A 22,153-nucleotide genomic window follows, 5' to 3' on the forward strand; every position below is an offset into this window, starting at 1 on the left:
TTTATCATTCAAGCATGTAGTGGGTTCAAGTCTCAAGTCTGGAGTCAGGTGCCCAGTCCAAGTCCATTGTGACAGTTCGATTGTGGAGCTCTCCCAGACTCCATTTCTTTCCTTGCAGGATGTCAGGGGACACCACCAGCAAACTTGCATGGTTTGGGGAAGGGGATCAGTTAAAAGGCAATGGTATTGGAAAAGCAATCATTGGCACACAAAGCTTCCGTTCAATGCCATACCCGGCATTTGTTACCTCTAGGGTCTAATGTTTTGAGAGTCATTCAATACCTAACCACAAAAAAACATGTAACAATGAGGTAGGCGCTGGCTAGTGGAAAGGATACGGTTTGCACACAGGGAAGGCAAGGTGCAGATGAGCTCATCGGCAACCTTAGATCTACCACTGTTGGTAGGAAAGCAACGGGGAGGACTTTGGGAGAGAGACAGGATTTCCATGGAGGAAGGGATGCCTGTGAGACTGAGGAAACGGTTCTCAGAAGAAATGATGCTGAAACCTGAAGGACGAGAACGTCCCTGAGTCTCGGAGTGGGGAAGGCAGAGTAGGCAGGACACACGGCCAGGGACTGAAACCACACTTAGGAGCAAGGACCGGTGATTGCCCGACACTTTCTGCCTCCATTTCCCAGGACCTATTTATTTAACTTTCTCCAGAGGTAGTTGAAACTTTAAAGAATGACTAAGCTTGTGGCCTGGGGCATATACAGCCCCCTGAGAATGGATAGGAGGGGTGGGGGAGGGGTGGTGCCTGAACTTTTACACTGCAGATGTATCGATGCCCACAAGGCAATTAAAGTCCCAGGATAAAGAAACCTACACTGTAAGACTGCAGCGTATTAAAGTTGCCACTAGACACATGGGACTATTTAAATTGTGTGTGTGTGTGTGTGTGTGTAGGGCTGTGCATGTGTATGATGTCAAAGGTCAATGTTGGGTGTCTTCTATTGGTCTCCACCTTATTTTTGAGACAGGGTCTCTTATTGAACCTTCAGAAGCTCACCAATTCATGTAGACTGGCTGGAGACTAGCCTCTACCTTTCCGGGCAGTAGGATCACAGACTGCCTCTCCCCGTCCCTCTTGCTGTTTAATTTGAAAACTTTCCTAACTGAGTCATCTCAGCAGCTCCCTAGCTATTTAAATGTAAATTAATTACCTTTAGCATTCAGCGTCCCTAGAGAAGCTAGGGTTTGATCACCAGCAGCTAGCGGCTACCATAGCTTTGGGGTACCGCCATCAGCCCAAAAGGTTCTGCTGGAAGTTCTAAGCCTGACTCAATCACCGGGATCATGGGGGAGCTTGTCAGAAACGCGGAATCCCAGGCTGCACCTGCTGACCCAGACTCTTCCGTTCAGAAACATTTCTTGAGTCACTTTTTAGGTAACACGTAGTATTTGTATGTACTTTCCTGCATTTTTTTTTAAACTGTGTCTCAGCTCTCAAAGTTACAGAAACACCAGTCTAGAGACACAAACCCACCTGGGATTTTGCTTGGAGACTATCCTTGTATTCATAACGCCCTGCCTGGCCAAATTCAACTAGAGAATGAGACAGAAATCCACATTAACACTCAAGCACAGAAATACCTGGTAAAGCCCCACGGGGGCAAAGAACAGCTCTTCATCCTGGTGCCTCTTGACCAAGGAGCCACAATCTGCAGAAGCCTTCACAGTAGATGTATCGCTAACATTACGTCTTGACACAGGTGTGCCTCGGTGGGACAGCTGGAAAACAAGACACGGCAGCTTGGCCAAGCACCCAGGGGATAGAATATTTTGTAGATAACAAAGATGAATTACAAAGTCACATAGTCAATATGTGGGAAAGCCAGGCATTGAGCCCTGATCTTCCTGCTGTATCTGCCTGCTGTGTGTCTCACCCTAGGCCTCTGCACCAGCGTGGGTAGTACAGGCTCTAAGTAGGGGCAGACTGCCTGTATTCATTCCTGTGTTCACTGGGGTATTTAAGTAGAGGTGGGCGTGTAGTCAGTCCTTTCCCTGAGTGAGACTAGGCTACCTCTGTTTTTAATACATCCAGCACCTCTTCAACAAAACGTGCACCATCAGAGCATAGGAACCTAGTCCTATTTAAGGTGAATATTAATGCAAAATTACAAGCAATTTAGATTAAAGCAGTGTGTGTGCAGAGGGAAGAGGAAGCTCAAATCCCTGAAGACATTTGAAGGTAACTGACTAATAGAAGTCGGTCTTCTAGTTTTAGGACTCTGAAACCTACCAGACTTGGTACCAGTCCATCTTCCAGCCTTCAGCACCCCATACCCTGTCAAGTTCTATGTGCCCTCTCTCCTTGTCACTATTAGCAATTCATTCCTCCTCTTGTCACCTCCTCTCAGAAGTCTTCCAGTCACTCTCCATTTCAGGGCTTTTTTTTAAGGAGATAGCCCTCTGCGCATGTGCCTTCCTCGTGCCTTCCTTGATGCTTGCTCTACACTGGATGGTAGATTGCTACGATTGTTATGCAAATGAACTGTGTGCCATCCAGTAGATTAAAGAGTTAATGTTGTTTTGAAAAGGACTGGATGCCCTTGGGGACTGTCTTTAACGTTTGAACACCCCCACAGAGTTGAAGGGAGCTTTAGAGGAGTGCCGGTTATTTCTAAATAGTTGGAAGCTGAGTTTTGGCCACAAATTGAATATATATGTCCCGAGGCTCAGGGAACAGCGTGATAGGCTGGTTGAAAGCGTGTAAGAGATGAACGAATGCAAAGGTGGACTCTGGATGTGAACTCACAGATACTACGGTTAACTGCACAAGACCTACACAAGAGCAAACCAGTTACAAAGTCCAACAAAGAGCTGGGAGTTGCTCTTGGGGGTATGGGCTGCTGAGGGAGAAAGAGGAAGTGTGATGGTTGCTCACTTCATCGGTGACTTGCTACAGTTCTTACAGTAGACGTTCCTAGGGGAGGTCCCTTGTCAAGTCACGAGGAAAGTGTGTGTGGCCTCACTTTGTGCTGAGGCAGAAGAGTGATGCTGTCATAACGGATCTGCCACCAGGTGTCTCCAGGATGGCTCTGCACTTTCCCTCTCAACCTCCATAACATCAGACCTGTGATGGCAGCTGCCGAGGCAAGAACCAGGAACGTCACCGTGGGGATCACAGCAGTCACAGTCACTGTCATACCTGGAGGAAGAGACAGCCATTACTCAGGCCCACCTATGAGCAGAGGTGAGCATGCCCCCCCCCCCAAGCAGGTGTCTCAAGGTCTGTCCAGATATGGTGGCCTAGGTTGTGACATGCTGAAGCCATTCAGACTTGGCTCTGCTGGGATCCTACTCTGCCAGGTCCTCACTCCACCCTCGCTACCATGACAACTCTAGCCATCCCTTTGTTAATAGAGACTTCTACAGTAAGAACACAGCACTGATTCCTAACACTTTTGCTGAATAGTTCCTATGCACTCTCTATTATGTTGTCCTCCAGGCATGTTCTAACCATTTAGCCACATCCTCCTACCCAGAATACTTCCGCCTCCCAGAAGGAACTTATATGACTCAAATCTCAGGAGCCAAGGTTCCTTATAGCGATGGCTCTTAACACGGAAGGCAGGCAATGGTGCCCCTAGGAGGTATTGATGGTGTCTGCAAACACTTTCAGTTCTAACTAGAGGGTTGCTGCTATTCACCATCCACAAAGCACAGGACAGTCTCACACAGAAAACTCTTCTGCCCCAAAGAGCGCCGCTGTGAAACTCTCGCCACTACCTTCTCTGAGCTGCCATGCTTGCCTGCTACAGTGGGTGGCTTCGTTTTGCAAAGGTCGTTATGAAATCCACAGCCAGGTTTATACTCAGGAAGGGAGCCATGGGGCCATGAGGTGTTCGAGTCATTCCTCCAGGGTCTTTAAAACAGAGAAGACAAAGGTCAGCGTGGAGTGCGTTTGTTCCACCTGTCTTCACCCCATGTGTAACATGAGACATACATAAAAAACAAACATTCAAACCAGTATCTGGAGAGATGTCTCCGTGGGTAAAGACACTTGCTCTGAAGCCCAGTGACCCAGTTATATCCTTGGAGCTCACAGGATGGAAAGCCAGAACCAACTCCCCAGTGTTGTCCTTGTAGCTCACATGCATGCCATGACATACACATGCCCCACCCTGTGCATACATGGATGAATGCACACACAGAGATGAATAAATATAAACAAACAAACAAATAAACACAACCAGCAAGTGGGCCTCAGTCCCTTAATTCAACCCTCTGGTGACTTGGTAGGTGGTTTTCTAACTCCCTTAGACTCTTCAGACTTCAGGCCTCCATTACTATCATGTAATATAAAGAAGGCTATGCCTCCTTTTCTTCCAGGTAGAATATCTTCCAGTCTGTAATTTAAACCACGTCTCTTTTGACTTAAAGGATCGTGTGCCAATGCTGCAAGTGTCAGCCATGTTTGACACAAACAGATTTTATTGCATAGCAAGCATCTTGATGGTTCACAGGCCAAACGCTACCCCCTACATGGAATGTGCCCCTTCCTAGCATACTCAGGACTGGTTCTTATAGTTATTTTGTGCTTTATGCCAACCCATTCTGAGACTTCCTTTTCCCAAAGAATAAGGGAGGGAAAATGTCTCCCATGGAATCTGAGTTAGTAGAAATGGGAGCGGGTGGACACTGAATTAAACCCTAGCTTTTCTTTTTACCTCCTCGTTGGTTTGTAGCTGAGAAAAACAAAACCAAAAATTTTTGTGGGAATTCCTAGTACTGGGAACTCAGAACAGCACAAGGTCCTGATGTCCACATGAGCTTCTGGGAGTCACACTTTATAGGCAAGTGGTTTTACTGAATGTGGACTTGGGCCGAAGGTGACGCTGTCATTCACTGCCTTGGGGAGCTCAGAGCTTCTTCTGGGCCCCATTGGAGATGGGATCCAGCTGGGGCATCAAAGAGGGTAAAGCCCCTCTGGAGGTGTACTTGGGATGCTGTGCTCCTGGGCGCCCTCCTCCCCCAGGGACCCTGAAAAGAACCATACCCACAATCTGAGCAAAACTCCCAAAGTTGACCTTTGTGAGTTCAGAAGGCTCTGACACTATAACACGATGATGTCATCTACAAAACCCATGCCTGAGAACTGAGTTTGTGTGTGTTTGCGTGTACATATATACCAGAAAATACCTCAGGCTTCACGTGAGTTTACAAGATTATGTTAGGTTGCATTTATAATTATCCTGAAATATGTGCAGCCCACAGGCCATGACTTGGACATTCCTGAGTGAATAGACTGACTAGAAGAATGTTAGAACTAGATCCCAGACTTCTGGTTCCCCCCACGGACAACATAATTAATCTTACAGAAGTGACCAGCAGTACCTGATTACTTTCTGAAAACTGTCATAATGAAGAAAGGGAAGGAAGAGGGACCTGTTTCCAGATTCCTGCAGAGCATAGACGGAGTAATCCACGTGCCTTTTCCCCTGGGAGTCCAAAAGCACAGGACCGGTGATTCCTGGAAAGAGAGGTTATACCAGGTGAGAGTAATGTGGCTCTCACAGCTGAACGCGGCAGCCCATCCCATCAAACATGATGCAAGGCTTTGCCATTTCACAGAACCTGAGCTAGGGTCAATACGAACACCAATGGACAGAAGATGTCTCAGAAGTGGGAGTTACACTGGGAAGGCAGGTGGACCTCTTTAGCTCCAAATTCAAGGCTCATCCAATGTCAAGAAGAAAAAAAAACCAAATGCTCAAAATTAAGCCAGCTTGCCTGCATTTCATCCAAAACTGCTTCCCATGAAATTAGAAAATGTACTGGAAGCTGAATGGCCAGAGGGCAGCAGCTGGCTGGGGATGAAGGAGAGACAGCTGCCTCTCTGGTCCCTGCCGTGCTGGCTACTCACCTCTAAGCATCCCTGAGACAGAGGATTGTAAAGGTCTGGGCCCTTCCTTCTGACTGTGGTGGGTGCTGAAGCTTTTGACAGGGTGCTCAGTTTCAGCAGGTTTGCTCGACCTGCTTGGTACATGCTAAACTCTGGTTATCAAGGAGAGACTTCGGAAAAGGGAAGAACACCTGTTCTACACCCCAAACCAGAAGCCATGCCCTGGCGTTAGGTTCCACTGAGGACAGAACAAAATATTGTCACGTATAAAGTAGCTTCTATGTGCCTGGCCCTGTGATCCTGTGATCTATGTCCCTGTGGCCCTAGAAAAGGGGTGACTCAGCCCTATCGCATGTGCCCTGGAGGCACAGGGTCCCAAGTCTTTCTTCCAGAGCCAAGGGAGGCAGAGTTGGCCCACAGTGCAGGGCTCTGAGGCCTGGTGCCCTTTTCTTTCTGTGATATTACACTGCCTTCCTTATTGTTCAGACATATACTAAAGGCAAGTCCCTTTTGGGTGTGGGGGGCATTATTAGAAGCTGTGTGTGAGAGAGAGAGTTCCCAGGGAGATGAAGATAAGAACAAGGATGAGGTTCAGGGGCCTCCTCATCCCCTGGTCAGGGAAACCTGAAGCAGTCAGGAAGCTCTAAGCCCATATGCCCTATGGAAAACTGGAATTGTGATGCGATCATAAATATTCATTAACAGAATGAGGCAGGCCTTTGAGGAAAACTATGACAGACATTCATCATCTCCAAGTCCACAGGGATGTGGCTAAGAAGCCTGAGCTCAAAGACCACCTTACCCTGCAGTGTGACCTGACCAGCTCTCAGGGTGCTAATCAGCTGCCGCCCATCCCGGAAGTCTTTCTCAGCCTTCCTCATTTCCTCCACAGTCTGAGCGTAGAGTAAGAGAGCATCGTGCAGGTAGGCAGAGTACGGGCTCACCTTCAACAAGAGAAGCAAACAAGGTGCGCACACCCCGAGCTCCCGCCACCCAGCTAGAAGAAATAATTTTCCATCCTCTGAGCACAGGACCAGCCCACGCCAGTGTGTGTGTGAGAAGGGAGGGAGCTACCTCACGCCCACACCGGATGATAGCAAACCTAGCTGTCCAAGTCTTCAGCTTTCCTTGTGGCCCCTTGTTTTCTAATTGGATCACATGCTCAGACCAAGAACGGCTCTAGAGGCTATCTGCTATTTGTGGGAAGAGGATGTGGCCTGGGTGGAAGACTCAGAAGCCAGAATGTCTGTCATTTGTCTGGCTGTGAGAGCAGAGTGAGTAGAGTGGGCTCAGCTCACTCATTTATAATCTGGGATGAAACAATTCGTGAAACATGAGTGTGGCTGGATGAGGCAGATGCCCACAGTAGTTCTTCAGTACCTGATGATTTAATCAACAAAACACACGTGCATACACGCATACACACCCCCACAAACACACACACACAAAACCACCTTTCCCCTACAGCAGCTGGAACAGAGAGATCCCTATAAATAACCATCCTTTCTCACACACGTACACACACACACACATACACACATACATACATACTCATACCTGTATATACATACACATATACACACACATACATTATACACTCACACATATATACACATTACACATTCAGACACACATAAACATACATACACACCCATATATGCACACACATACATTACAAACTCACACACATACACACAAACTCATAGATACACACATACACACCTATGTTAAACATTCACACACATAAATACACATATACATACACACACTCACACACACATGCATACACATATATACACATGTGTACACACATACATAAACACACATGCACACACAGGTATGCACACACAGGTACACACACACACTATCATCACAGTCGGGTTTACAGTCTGACTCTCATTCCTCATCAAGCCTCTGTCTTCATTGTCTCAGCTTGGCCCCAGAGTGGAAGTAGTTTCCTCTCTTGGCAGGATTCTCAGTAAATTCTGCCATGTTGTTCTCCCTCTGTACACAGTCATGTTCCTGCTGGCTGACGTGACCTCTCATGACTGTCTTCCCTCACAAAGCCTATCTGCTTGCCTGACCTCTGCCACTCCCCATTTGACTGCTCCGTTCTGACTAATAGTCTCGTCATCGTCCTGACAAAGGCCATCAGCATAGTCTGAGGTTCCCGTTGGCATCTTTTCTGCTGTGTCAACACAGTGTAGTGTGACACTCAAGGCCACAGCTTGGAAGGGAGACGCCACGGAGGAGTCCAGTTCATGTTTGAGGAAATCCGGCTATGAGGAAATTAGGTAATTTACTCAAAGACTCCATAGTTAGTAAATAGCAAAGGCCAGTAGCTTTCCACCCCATAACTCTGGCTCCTCTGTGGTCATGGGTACAAACATCACAAAAAAAATCACACTACTGTTTATTTTGGGCTAGGGAAGATGTGTGTGTGTGTGTGTGTGTGTGTGTGTGTGTGTGTGTGTGTATGTGACTATATGTGTATGTGGATTTAGTATGTGTATGTGTGTGTGCATGTGTGTATGAGTATGTGTGTGACTGTGTGTATATGTGTGTGATTGTGTATATATGTGATGTAATATGTGGATGTGTGTGTGTACATTTAGGTGTGTATGAGTGTGTATATGTGTATGTTTCTCTGTGTGAATGTGGATGCATATGAATGTATGTGAATGTGTGTGCATATGTATGTATGTATATATGTGTGTGTGTGCGTATATGTATGAGTGTGTGTGTGTGTGTGTAGTTGTAGGAGAAGAGGCAGGAAGAAGAAAGAAAAATGTCTGATCGACTGTGTAGAAGCTGCCCACAGACCTGGTCCTCTGAGGTGATGGAGCTTTGAAAGGGTGGCCTCCTCAGTTCTTGGGAGACTTGCTTCCGGAAACCGTCATCTCCAATGCCTCCTCCATAGGCGCTGGGTGCGATGAGAAACACCGACTCATAGACTTTGGGAAAGCGTATCACCTTGTCCTTTGTCAGTACTTCCTTCCAAAAACTGTCCTAAAATGTAACAAAATAAATGTCACCGTGCTGTAAGAAATGACACGTGGAGCCCAATTACATTCAAGGCATCAAGGAACCTAAATTGTCGTGTGCTAGTTTGTGGAAATACAATCATCCCAGAAGGCTCTGCGATGCTAGGTTCACAGCCAGAGAAGAAAGAAGGAGAAACACACGGAGGCACCAAGCAGCTAAGACATGTTAAGCTTATATAAGTAGCAGGAAAGACTGTCAAACCGAGCACATTTAGGACCGCCTGGTCCCACTGTGCTTTGCGGTGTCACTCTTTATAACCATCAGTTGCATCTAGATGCCGATCTGCTCTGACAAGTGTGATCACTGGATCCCAAATTCCCTAGTGTCAGCATATCTAGGGGCACACAGGCATGTGTGTGTACACATACAAGGCATGTGTGCTTTACATAACTGATATTACATTATACAGTTCCTCTGCAGCTTGATTTTTTTTTTTTTACAGTGTAAACCTAACTGAAAGTCATTTTTTATCAAATGGACTTCAGCATGGTTTTAAGAAGCAGGGTGATCACGTATGAACCCTTCATGGTGTACTCTCCACTGTATGTTCTTCCTGTACTCTATACCAGTTGGAACTATCAGAGTTTCGCAAGGAAGAAGGAAGGGCAGGAAGTGATTCTCTGCAAACTGTAAGCGCTGTCCCACCCGCTCCTCCCACCATCTACCTGCAAGCAGCGATGAGGGGAACACGAAGAAGGGACTGATAATAACAAGCCGAGGGAAGAGGGTGCCCTGGGAAGTAGAGAGGGGGAGGATTCCAGCCACCCAGCGAAATCTGGGGCAGTCTGACCATCCAATACTTCCTGACAAAGGAAATGTAGTCATTATTGTTTCTCTTTACATTGACTTTGATCCATTTTAGTTCCTTCTGAATATAAAACAAGTTCACCTTAGAAAGGAAAACTCACTGACTGAAACTACCCTGTAGACGTGCAGGGAAACAAAGGCACGTGACCCTTTTAGATGTGCTTAAAGCAGTGAGGCTGGTCCTGGGCTAAAACACACACGCATAGTAGGTGTGCCGCCTTGGCTAGGTCATTTGACCTCTCTGGGCCTCCATTTCTTATTCTATTAAAGAAGATAAAACAAATAAGCAAACAAAGACTCACTCTGAAAGAGTAGCTGGGTGACTTGGAGTGCTGAGATCGTAGACGAGGCACCTCACTGGCCTTACCTAGGGCTTGGGTTTGAAAGTTGGAAGGATGGGCTGGTGAGATGGCTCAGTGGGTAAGAGCACCCGACTGCTCTTCCAAAGGTCCGGAGTTCAAATCCCAGCAACCACATGGTGGCTCACAACCATCCATAACAAGATCTGATGCCCTCTTCTGGAGTGTCTGAAGACAGCTACAGTGTACTTACATATAATAAATAAATAAATAAATCTTTAAAAAAAAAAAAAAAAAAAAAAAAGAAAGTTGGAAGGATAATGATGTCTGCCTGGCAGCAGCATAGGTCAAATATCCACTTAGTACTTGTGGTAAGTATGTGGTACTTTGGCCTTTTCATTATGAAGGAGCCAAACTTGGGACCTGTTTGATGGGCCAGTGAAACAGCCTCTACAGGCCTGTGTGAGCTTCAACAAGGACATGGGAAAGCGGCTGTGGAAAAACAGAATGGGAGCCACCTGTCTGAGAGTCATTCAGACAGGCTGATGTACTTGGCAGAAATGAGAGTTCTCCTGATATGTGCTTTCCTGGAGAGCAGAGGCTGGCTGGAGCCAGCTAACCTTGTCTCAGCCTAGACCTAGTCCCTCACTATCTATCTGCAGAGGAACTCTGTGTAAATGCTTTCAGTTCCATCTTGGTCTGTTTTAGTGTGTGTGCTCAGGGGTGTGTGTACATCCATTCATGCTCGTGTGAGTGCATGTGTGTGTGTGTTCAAGTGCATGTACACATGTGCATATGCATATGTGTCGGGGTCTGAGGTCAACCTTGGGTGTTGTTTTAGATGTCACTTTTGTTTACTTTTTAGGCAGGGTCTCTCAGTGGCCTGAGCTCACCAACTAGGCTAGGTTGGATAACAATAAAACCCTAGGAAGCCATCCACTGCACACTTCTCCAGAACAGGGATTACAAGTGTGGGCCACCAAGCCTTTTAAAGTGGGTTCTTAGGACCAAGGTGTGTGTCAAGCACTATACTGCCTGAGCTGTATCCCCAGCCCTGGTCTTAAGAGGAACCTTCAGGGTACTGACCTCCTAGAGCCTTGGTGAGTATCTGGTTCCCAAACACACCCTGCCACCTGGCAGTTCTTATCACCTCTCAGGACAGAGCTGCTGACCAACCCTACCTCCAGCTGCTGCAAGAGGATGAAAACGAATTCTCCAGTGTCGAGTCCCAGGTCCACTGCAGCCTGCAGAATGCGCCTTGCATCCTCCGAGCTGCAGATTAGGATGATGACTAGAAGAAGTGGGAAACAGTCAGCCAGTTGTTCATGCTCACGCATGCGCGTGTGTGTGCATCATATACTTCCCGGCACATACAGACGCACTTCTTTTTAATGTCTAAAATAAGCTCACTGCAAACAAGACACAACCTTTTTACTTCTTCTTCTTCTTCTTCTTCTTTTTTTTTAAAGATTTATTTACTTATTTTATGTATGTGAGTACACTACAGTTGTTTTCAGACACACCAGAAGAGGGCATCAGATCCCATTACAGATGGTTGTGAGCCACCGTGTGGTTGCTGGAAATTGAACTTATGACCTCTGGAAGAGCAGTCAGTGCTCTTAACCACTGAGCCATCTCTCCAGCCCCCTTTTTACTTTTTAGAACATCATTCTGAAAATAGGAATGCCTGTGCCATTGTAGGACATATTTAAGCTGAGCCTGTGATACACAACTGTCAACCTTTGTCCTTAAGAAGCTAATTTTTTACTTCCACCACCACAGTGTACAAGTCAGGGAATCTGAGATCATTTCTTGGCCTCGTTTTTGTTTGGCTGACCCCAAATCTGTGGCTGCTCAGCTGCACATCAATTAGGAGGACATAAAAGAGGAACTGGGGTCAAGGACACTTGGACCTTCTGCGTTTGGAAGGGGAGGAGTGACCATGTGCTTTGCTTCTTCTCTGTAACACCATCATCCATCCTGAGGTCACACAAATGAAGAGGCAGTTTAGCTTTTAGGTTAGGCAAGCTACTGTCTTCACCTATTAAGCTTTAAGTGTGTGTCAGGCTCACAGGCTCACAGGAAACAGCTGTGAGCAAGACAGAATGGGACCCACTGTCAGGGGAGCATCAGCCATCGCCCCACTGTTGGGGTAGCATCAGCCACTGCTCTTTATCATTCACAGATACCTTGGAGAACACCATAAAGGAAGACAGGCTCATATGAGTCCACAGTTTCAGAGATATCCGTCCATTGTCACATGGCCCTGTGTTGAGGTGGAACATTGCTGTGCTGGGAGCATGTGGGAGAAGACTGCTCGATTCACAGCAGACAAGCAGCAGAGTGTGAGGAGGAGACTTGGAACCAGGTGTCACCTCCAAATACACTCCTGCTGACCTACTTTCCGAAGCCAGGCCCCATCTCCTAAAGATTCCAGAACCTCCCAAAACAGTCACCAGCTGGAGACCAAGCATCAGTCACACGAACCTATGGAGGACATTTTTGGAGTCCCAGACAGTGAGTGGGTGAAGACTTGGGAGATAACTGAGCACTCTCACCAGCGAGAGACAAGGATTTGATCCCAGCATGTCTTCCTGAGGAGGTAAACTTGAGGCTGAGTCTGGAAGGCTGAGGAAAAGCTCCTAGGCATGCTGGGAGCAGGGGGTGGTGAGTGAGCATGGGTGTCATGGCCATGAAGCATGTGTAATCTGAAGGACATAGAGGGTTGAATTAGGGTATTCTAAGCCACATCACGAAAGCAATGACTGCCATACGTTGGTCAACTACCTATCAAAACTTGGCGCTAAACCCTTCCCACATTTAGCCCTATCTAGTCCAGACCTTCCTAAGAAAGAGGTGCTTTTCTCTGTTTAATAGAGAAGGTGTCTATGGCACAGAGAAGTTAAGATTCTTGCTCGTGAACACACAGCTAAAAAGTGAGAAGGCTGGAATAAAAACTCAGTGTGTCTGTCTCCAAAGCCCATGTTTGCAGTAACAAAACCCAAGCTTTGCAGGAGTTTGCTTCTAGAACTTACTCTGTACAGCACAACTCTATAAGATCTGTGATTTCACATCACATGCATATATATATATATATATATATATATATATATATATATATATATACACATATACATATACACACATATATACATATATACATATATATGTATATATACACATACATATATATGTGTATATATACACATACATATACATACATATATATTATGTATAATAAAGAAACTGATTAATGTATTGTTAATTTTGTACCTGTGTCCACCTTCTTTTTATACTCATAGAAAAATAAGTATAAAGACAGGTTCATAGCTGTTTCTAAACAATCCCAAAGCATGAGCTAAGGGAGACTCTTGCCTACTTACCCCTGGCGACATACGACATGTTCCTGAGGCCTTCCTGCAGAAGGTCTGAGCTGCTGCTGTTGTACCTCATGCTGGCAGTGATGTTGAAATGGAACTGGAGTCCATCCTCAACAGCCCCCCACATCTCATCCACTTGTTCCCAGGAGGAATCTGCAGAGGAACCTCCAAACACCCCGATATGTTCCCAGCCCAGGTACCGCAGGCTTTCCCGAAGCACCGCACTGATTTCCTGCTTGGGTGGCACAAGTGTCACGCAGGTGTCACACCAGAAGTGGTCTTTCAGGGCTGCCATTTGTCCAACGAAGTCAAACAAAGGGATGTTCCACTCAGAGGCCAATAAACCAATAACCTTGAAAGTGAACAAGAGAGTAGTTTTCCGTGACGGAGCTGACCCCACACTCACACTTCAGACATGGTGTCTGCAGAGAGCTCAGGTTCAGGGAACCTGTGGGTCATTTCTACAACTTTAATGTGTAGTGCAGGGACCTCAGGTGACAGGAATAATAAATGCAGAGTTTCTCAAGTCCTTGCTATGTTCTAGTCCCTCAATTAAGAACGTTCATGTTAATTTCTATCTTTAGTTTTCAATGGAATAGTTTCCAAGTTGGTATTTTTATTGGTTGAGAGTTTTGTACATGCATAAAATGTGTTTCAATCAACACCCAATCAACATCCGTTAGCTCCAATTTCTACCCCATTCCCCAACTATTCCTCCCCAACCTCATGAGAATTTTATTTTATTTTATTTTACTTTATTTTGTTTTTTTAACCCACTGATTCCAGTCAGAACTGGTAGCATGTTTGGGTATGTAGCCATCTACAGGAACATAGATAGCCTCTCAGAGGCTGCATGATTGAAAAAAACTAAACTAAAAAAAACTAACTCTCCCTCCCTCATCAGCCAACAACTGTCAATCTTTTCCCAGCTAGGAGTGGGGAGTCCTGACCACCCCGCCCTCCATGCTTAGATTTTGCTTCGCCTGATCTTACACACGTCGTGTGATACTCTCATGGCTGATGTGAGCTCATTCGCCTGATCTCACACACGTCGTGTGATGCTCTCACAGCTGATGTGAGCTCATTCGCCTGATCTCACACACGTCGTGTGATGCTCTCACAGCTGATGTGAGCTCATTCGCCTGATCTCACACACGTCGTGTGATGCTCTCACAGCTGATGTGAGCTCATTCGCCTGATCTCACACACAGAGTGTGATGCTCTCACGGCTGATGTGAGCTCATATTTGCAACTTTCCTTCTGAGTTCTGAGAGCAGTGTTTGGTGGTAGCCACCCACAGTCTTCATCTCCTGTTATCAGTCCCCTTGGTGATCCCTGACCTTGGAGGGGAGGAGATGATGCGGATGTCCCACTGAGGGCCTGAGCACTTATTTAAGCTTCTGGAGTATCTCCATGGATACAGATGGTCATTGTTCCCAACTTAAAGATGGGACGATGGAGGTACAGGGACGCATTGCATAGGTGACAGTAGTGTAATGGGAGTAGAACTCAAGCCATAGACCCCCGTTTAAATGCTTCCTGTACTCACTCATCCACTAGTTTCTTGTGTGTTTTCTTTAAGATATTACATTTTACAAAAAACTTCAGAGACCTTTAAAGAAGCTAATGCCCCTCATGGGAGCTGAGATATATAGAATAGCCCTGGAAAGCATCCTACCCTATAGCATTTATAGATGTACATTTACAGGCATTAAGGGAAGCAATCAATTACTTTTTTTTTTTTTTACTTTCAAAAACGTTAATTTGGAATGAATTATCAAATTCGTGTGGGTTTTCAATCTCACCTCAATAAAGATTATAAAACAAAATGTATAAATGAACTTAAGTAAGAGTAACATTCAATGCCTGGAGGAAAATAAAGAGTGTTTTCTAGTCTGTATTTCAGAGGCATTTCCTTGCTTGGCCTCCTACAAAAATGAGACATATTCACATACACATTTAAACAAATTAATGATAAATGACTCCAAACTGAGGAACTACGGACAGGTAAAACTAAAGCAGAGGGCGAGCAGGGCCTCAGCACTCGCAACTGACCTTGAAGGAAGGGCAGGATTTAGCTAACCAGAGAGATGTCAAATGCAGAGAGGCAGACATTTCAACGGCCACCTGAGCTTCACAGCAACAGCCACAGAGAGTTCCACAGCACTGGGGGATTGAGGTCTCTTAGTCACCCTCCCCATCCTCTCTCAGATGGCAGGACACCCGAGGACGTTGACTAAGCTAATTCCATGAACCACAAACTGCACATTTCCCTCATTTGCTGTAGCTTAGACCAATCTGTCATGCCGTAGTCTCTCCAGCTTGCTGTGAGCATCCCTGGATAATTTATTATACACACCAAAGGAAAGCCTCCTTTAACAATTGATAGTTATTTTTAAAAACAAGCCCTGGTGTCAGTCTCAAATTCTCCAAACCAAGTAGCTGACAACATAAGAAGCAATGAGTCAAACAAGAAGGAGGGGAAGGGCACATGAACTAGTCATTCCTAGAAATGGTATTCTTTAAATACCATTAACTCTTGTAGTTACATGGTCTCAAAAAAAGAAAGAAAGAAAGAAAGAGAGAAAGAGAGAGAGAGAGAGAGAGAGAGAGAGAGGGAGGGAGGGAGGGAGGAAGGAGAGGAGAGGAGAGGAGAGGAGAGGAGAGGAGAGGAGAGGAGAGGAGAGGAGAGGAGAGGAGAGGAGAGGAGAGGAGAGGAGAGGAGAGGAGAGGAGAGGAGAGGAAGAGAAGAGAAGAGAAGAGAAGAGAAGAGAAGAGAAGAGAAGAGAAGAGAAGAGAAGAGAAGAGAAGAGAAGAGAAGAGAAGAGAAGAGAAGAGAAGAGAAGAGAAGAGAAGAGAAAAACTAAGACCTAGACAGCAATTGTTAAGATTTTTGCCCAGAGACTAATGAAACTATATAATATATACCCATCTGAAAATGTCCTTATATAATGCAGTGCCATCTACAATGAATATATACAATTATATTTTTAATCAAAAATGTAAAAGTCAATAAGAAGAGATGAATGGAATGTGTGTCTTTATCTGTACTTCACTCCTTTCAGTAGAAATTCAAACATCATTTTTAGAATACTCCGTACTCTACCTCTGCTGCTTCTGGGCATGCTGGTCCAAACAGAGCAGAAATGTGTTCTTTCTGGACCTGGTCGATGAAAACCGCAAGGGACTCCTTGGCACTGCATGTTGAATTGGTGTAAGTGAACTCCCAGCTCACGTTCCCAAGACCCACTGGCTCTGAGTTGAGCTTGTCCACAACAGTCTGGAGTCCTGCCCCCAACCTTTGAACACTAAATGGATGAGAGATGTTCCAGGGGGCATGGAACCCCACGGTGAGCTTAGCAGCTTCGAGACAAGTCACTAGCATAACGACAGACAGCATCAAAACCAGAGATGGATGATCTGCACGGCTTCCTGCCCCAGCATAGAGCCTAGGTTCTAGTGGAGACTCAGAGCGTGTCCTAGAAGCCATGGGTAGTAGCATCTAACGAAGTATCATTATACAACTCTGGTAGGCTCAGCCTCTTGACCATTCGTGCCCAGAACTTATATGAGAGTGAAGAGTCCCCAGAGATCACAGCTTGCTTTCTGTTCAGTGTCACTAATTAACGGAAACCAGCTCTTTCTCAGCAGGCCCTAACACAATACAGAGGCAGCAGAGCTACAGAAAACAGGCAGAAGTGAGAAGTCAAGAAGCCCCTGGATGTTGGCCCAATGGCATTACTGATGACCTTTGTGCTGCTGGACAAGTCACGTGACCCTATGTGAAGCCAGTGAGTTCACTCACATAGTAAGAGACCCTGTGCTAGAATTCTAACTGCTCTTCATGTTAATTGTATGACCCAGGCATGGTTGGTGCACATCTTCTCTAAAGTGGTGCGGGGAAGATTACAAGAAGATGTAAATCTAATTCCCTGCTACAAGGCTGACATAAAAAGCCATTCCATCAAAATTAGTTTGAGGGGCTGGGAAGATAGCTCAGTTGGTAAAGTGCTCACTATGCTCGGGGGAAGACTTTTGCTTCAACCCTCTGAACACACTATAAAAGCTGAGCATGGTGATGCTTGCCTGTAATCCCAACTCAAGATAGGTAGAGACAGGAGGACCTGTGGCTAGCCAGCCAGCCAGTCTAGTTGAATCAGTGGAATACCCTGTCTCAAAAAATAAGTTGAAGAGCAGTTGTGGACAATATCTAATGACCTCCACATGCATGAACACGCATGCACAAACAAACAACACACCAACATTAGATCTAGTAAGAATAGAAGCTATTGTCTACTCAGTCCATTTTATAGAAAACGCTTAGAACAGGCGAACTAATGTTACTGCCAACCAGGCATACCCTCTCTCTCTCACCTGGGTTTAGAGAAACATGGGTCAATAAATATTGACCTTCTTTCTATATAGATCATGGCAAGAAGATTAGGGTAGGGGGATAGCCAGCTCTTTACTGTCTGACATATCAGAGGATGACAAGGCTCTTGGAAGGCCACAGCCATCCCAGATAAGATGGCCTAGACATTTCCCAGGCACATCTATTCTAAATGGTCAACTTCTCACCTTCCATGGCTTTTAGTTGGCTAAAACCTGGTTCCTCCCATTCATCTGATACTTAGATATTTTAGCGTGATCGTCTGCTATGATCCTCAAAGTTTCCTGTTACAAACCACCAGTCTCCTGACAGTTACAAGCACAGATTCCAGGGCCCCAGTCCAGACCTTCTGATGTAGAATGTGCTCATGGAACGTTGCATTGGAGGTCCTCATTTATCTTAGATGTGCTAGGTCTCAGTGACTAAGATTTGAGAAGCCCCAATAGTCTGCACTAAGAGGAAGAAAAGAACGACTGGTCACTGCTTCTCTCCCTTCGGATGTAATCCTTTACAGACGCCTAGCCCAGACCTGACTCAGATGGACAACACAAAATCCACAGAACACAGAGGCTATGTCTCTCCTCCTAGAGTTAATGTGCAAAGTCTTGAACCAAATTAATACCTCCCTCCTTACAAATTCTTCCAATCCCTTGGCATCCTCTGCCTTGGGCAATTCGAATAGTACTGTGGCTTGGTTTCACATGTGCGTAACACCATCCCTCTCAGACGGACTTTGTGTGGGGGCTATGAGACTACATACTCAACCTAAGACCTCAATTTAGTAGGAATTCAGTAAAATTCAATGGGAAGGGTCTGGAATAAATCCACTCAGACTTTTATTCCAAGAGAAAGAGAGGCAGAAAAGGGAACTTAGCTTACCTGGCATGAGATGGCATGTGAGAGAGACAGACATACGCAACTCCTGGCCTATTATGGGGAAAGACATTGACTCCATGGAGCCTGTCTGCTTCTGTGTGCAGTGGGAATCTAGGAGAGAGACCTGTGAACTTGATAGTTTCTTGCCCTAAGATCCCAAAGACTCTCAATGGGATGGCATTCCAAGTAACAGGGGAGAGAGTTCTCTTTCAGACCTGGCTCACAGGTTTCCTCCAGGCATATGCCTGTGCTATCCACACCTGAAGTTAAGGGAAGTAGCTGCTGCCTGTCTGGGTTATGAACCTCCAACTTCCCACTGGATCTTTAGGTTTGGTTCATAGCAAGGGTTTGGGAAGCCAGAAGAGTTATGACCACTGGGGGGAATCCCATGTCTTGGGTTTGCCACAGAACAATTTCCTTGGGATTCAAAGACCACTGCTTTAGAAACTATGTCCATCACTCCTGGAAGATGGAGGCTCAGGGGTTAGCTCTGACTGGCAGCTAATGGCAGAACGGTAGTGCTTCCGAAAGGCCCCACACAGGAGGAAGAGAATCCTTCCCCATTCCCGAGGGCTCTGCTAGCTACCCCAGTATTCCACTCCTCTTATACTTACCACACCAGTTTCCACAAGGAATGTGTTTTTGACACCTAAGCAGGCGCTTTTGAAGATCTGGGCCTTCTGGTCAATGCTTTGAATAGTTAAGCTTTTCCCCCAGCTATCTTCAGAATCCCAACTTAGTCTGCTGTGCTATCCTAAAATCCAGAATTCTAAATATTTACTTCACAGTTTTTGATTCCACTTCCGGGATTGTTGACCCGAAAACCATGGCACGGAGGCGGTCAGAAGTTAGCAGAGGGGATTGGAAGCTGGCTGCTCAGGGATTTGTGACAGCCAAACAAATTCAAGGATCCAGAGTGAGGTAAGCGATTGCATGCTACTTTCTTGTGACTTTAGATTTTCCAAGATCTTTTACAAATATTTTTTTTATTCAAGCATATATTATGCATTGAACATATTACTGCCTCCCCCCCCCAAAAAAATTGTTTTCTTCTTTTTCTTGGCAAGTGGAAATTGAACTTAGGGCTTATGGTGTGATAGGTAAGTGGTTTACATTGGTCTACATCCCAGGCCTCCAAGACCTCTGGTGTGTGTGTGTGTGTGTGTGTGTGTGCATGTGTGGTATGTGCATACATATGTGTTTGTCTGTTCATGCAGTCAGTGTGCATAGCATGTGGATGTGAGAGGAGACCAGAGGAGGATATCGGGTGCCTTCCTCTGCCATCTTTGCCTGACTCCCCTGAGATGTGGTTTCCCACTGAACCAGTTCTCTGGTCCCACTAGTTTCATGGCTAGTGAGCTCTAAGTCTCTGCCTGTCTGTGCCCTCTGACAGGGATTTCAAGGGCATGCAGCCATGCTCAGTTTATTAGCTGGGTACTTGGGGTTTTGAATTAAGATCTTAATGCTTGCACATTAAGCACTCTTACCTACGGATCCATCTCCTCCATCCCCCTCAAATTTCTTCCCCTTCCCCCCCACCCCCACCCCCGAGACAGGGTTTCTCTGTGTAGCCCTGGCTGTCCTGGAACTCACTCTGTAGACCAGGCTGGCCTCGAACTCAGAAATCTGCTTGCCTCTGCCTCCCAGGTTGCTGGGATTAAAGGCGTGTGCCACCACTGCCCAGCTCCCCACAAACTTTTTTTTATGGACACATATCCCAAACACTGAGCCGGTCAACTGTATCCCAGTTCGTCATTCTCTGGTGATAACATGCTTTTGACTCATGAGAAAATGTTTCCCCATCTGTGCCAATTGAGAGAATCATGTGTCCTGCATTTGGCATCTGGCCCTTAGCTCTCTGCTGGACAGTCATAGACCGCCAGGCAGGATGTCGCTCCTGACTCCCCCACCCTCATCTGCCTCTTGTCTGTAGACAACAGAGGGCCTCCCACTTCCTGGCATTTCCTCTCAATTCCAGTTAAAGGCCCTGAATTAGCCCTCTCGCCAGGCCCTCGGGGTGGCTCACCCCATGCTGTAAGTTCAGGGAACCAGCACTGTAAAGCAGAAGGCATCCTTAAGTACTTGGGAAGAGGGAGGCTGCTCCACCTCCAGGTCTGTGGTGACACACAGTAGCTGAGCTCACACTGCCTCTCTCCCGTAGGAGGCAGTGCCGCAGAACATTTGTGAGTGCCGGGCTGTGGGAGGAGACACAAGCTGGCTTGGACAAGTTAAACCCTCAACTCCCTTGTCTGTAATTAGCCAGGCTGAGTTTATGTGACCAGCAACAGGGATACTAGACATAAATCGCCCATCATAGTGCCTGGTGCACATAGTGCACCATAGTGCACCATAGTGCACAGATCAACAGCAATAAACAACAGAGTTTAACAAAGGACTGTATCTAAAGCCCAGATCATCATCTCTATAGACTGGGTTATCCTGTAGGGAAAAGCTGCCTGCCACTTCTACAGAAGCCAGAGGGGCAGGTAAAGGGCATTGCTGGCACGGCTTCTAATGTATAGGCACAGGGAGTGATGATACATCACAGATAACAAGGCATGGGCTGGTCACCAGAAAGAAAAGAGAAAGCTCACGTAGTCAAGTTTCCATGTGTTATAAACATCAGCATGTATGACTGCTCTATATGTATTGAGTCAAAGGACCTTTGGCTTCTTGTAAACAGCATTATCCCAAAACTATGCAATGCAAGACGCATTTGTCATTGGCATCTTTCCAGCTGATGTATTTAAAAAAGGAAAAGCCGACTGGGCAAAGTGCTTGCCAGACAACCATGAGGCTCTGAGTTTGATCCCTCACTCCCAGGTGTGTTTTGATGGGTGCATACGACCCTAGCATAGTTAGGTTAAAATGAGCGAATCATGAGGCTCGAAGCCTGGCCACCCTAGCCCACCTGGGGAGCTTGAGGTCTTCCTTACAGACACACACGCATCCCAACACACACACACACACACACACACACACACACACACACAAGAACACTAACTTATATCCCATATATTACTAATTTCAACGTGCAAGTAGCATTTGAAAACTTGTTAATTTTTTTCATACTATATTCCCCAAATTCAGTGTATATTTAATCTTTAGGTCTCAATTTAGACTCACTTCATTACAAGTGCCTGGGACCCACCTGTAGCTTGGGGCCACAGTCCTAGACAGTGAAGGTGTAAATCTTCTCTATGAACTGTCTTTCCTGGCCCCTGGGTGATAGCCACACTTCCTGTGAATCCAGTTTGTGCTTTCCATATATTCCTTGGTATGGAGCCATCCACTGTAGTGTGCTCAACCTACCAGGGGTTACAACCCTTAAAGGAAACTGTGAAGTTATGGGTAGGGGGTTCATGAACCTTGTCTGGGTGAGGCTTCTTGCTATTGTGCAAACACCTTTCTAGTCAGCCAGCTGCACATCTGTGGGTAACACTTCCCACAAAAAATGATCAAGTGACCTCAAGATAATGCATGCCCAAGCGATTGCCGGTGGTGG

General features: G+C 46.1%; 1 protein-coding gene across 1 annotated transcript in view; it reads right to left on the minus strand.

Moving 5' to 3' along the window:
* Gucy2g (guanylate cyclase 2g) overlaps positions 1-16,888 on the minus strand; it is a 43,154-nt gene extending 26,266 nt beyond the window's left edge. The window contains exons 1-9 of the mRNA NM_001081076.3: positions 16,489-16,888; positions 13,386-13,734; positions 11,184-11,293; positions 8,675-8,860; positions 6,654-6,795; positions 5,344-5,479; positions 3,759-3,871; positions 2,979-3,154; positions 1,597-1,734 (exon numbers count right to left, since the gene is read on the minus strand). Coding sequence (NP_001074545.1) covers positions 1,597-1,734; positions 2,979-3,154; positions 3,759-3,871; positions 5,344-5,479; positions 6,654-6,795; positions 8,675-8,860; positions 11,184-11,293; positions 13,386-13,734; positions 16,489-16,872 — 1,734 coding nt within the window. The 5' untranslated portion in view covers positions 16,873-16,888. The remainder of the gene's footprint in view (positions 1-1,596; positions 1,735-2,978; positions 3,155-3,758; positions 3,872-5,343; positions 5,480-6,653; positions 6,796-8,674; positions 8,861-11,183; positions 11,294-13,385; positions 13,735-16,488) is intronic.
* Positions 16,889-22,153: the final 5,265 nt, after the last annotated feature.

This window comes from Mus musculus, chromosome 19 (assembly GCF_000001635.26).
Source record: "Mus musculus strain C57BL/6J chromosome 19, GRCm38.p6 C57BL/6J".
NCBI classification, from domain to species: domain Eukaryota; kingdom Metazoa; phylum Chordata; class Mammalia; order Rodentia; family Muridae; genus Mus; species Mus musculus.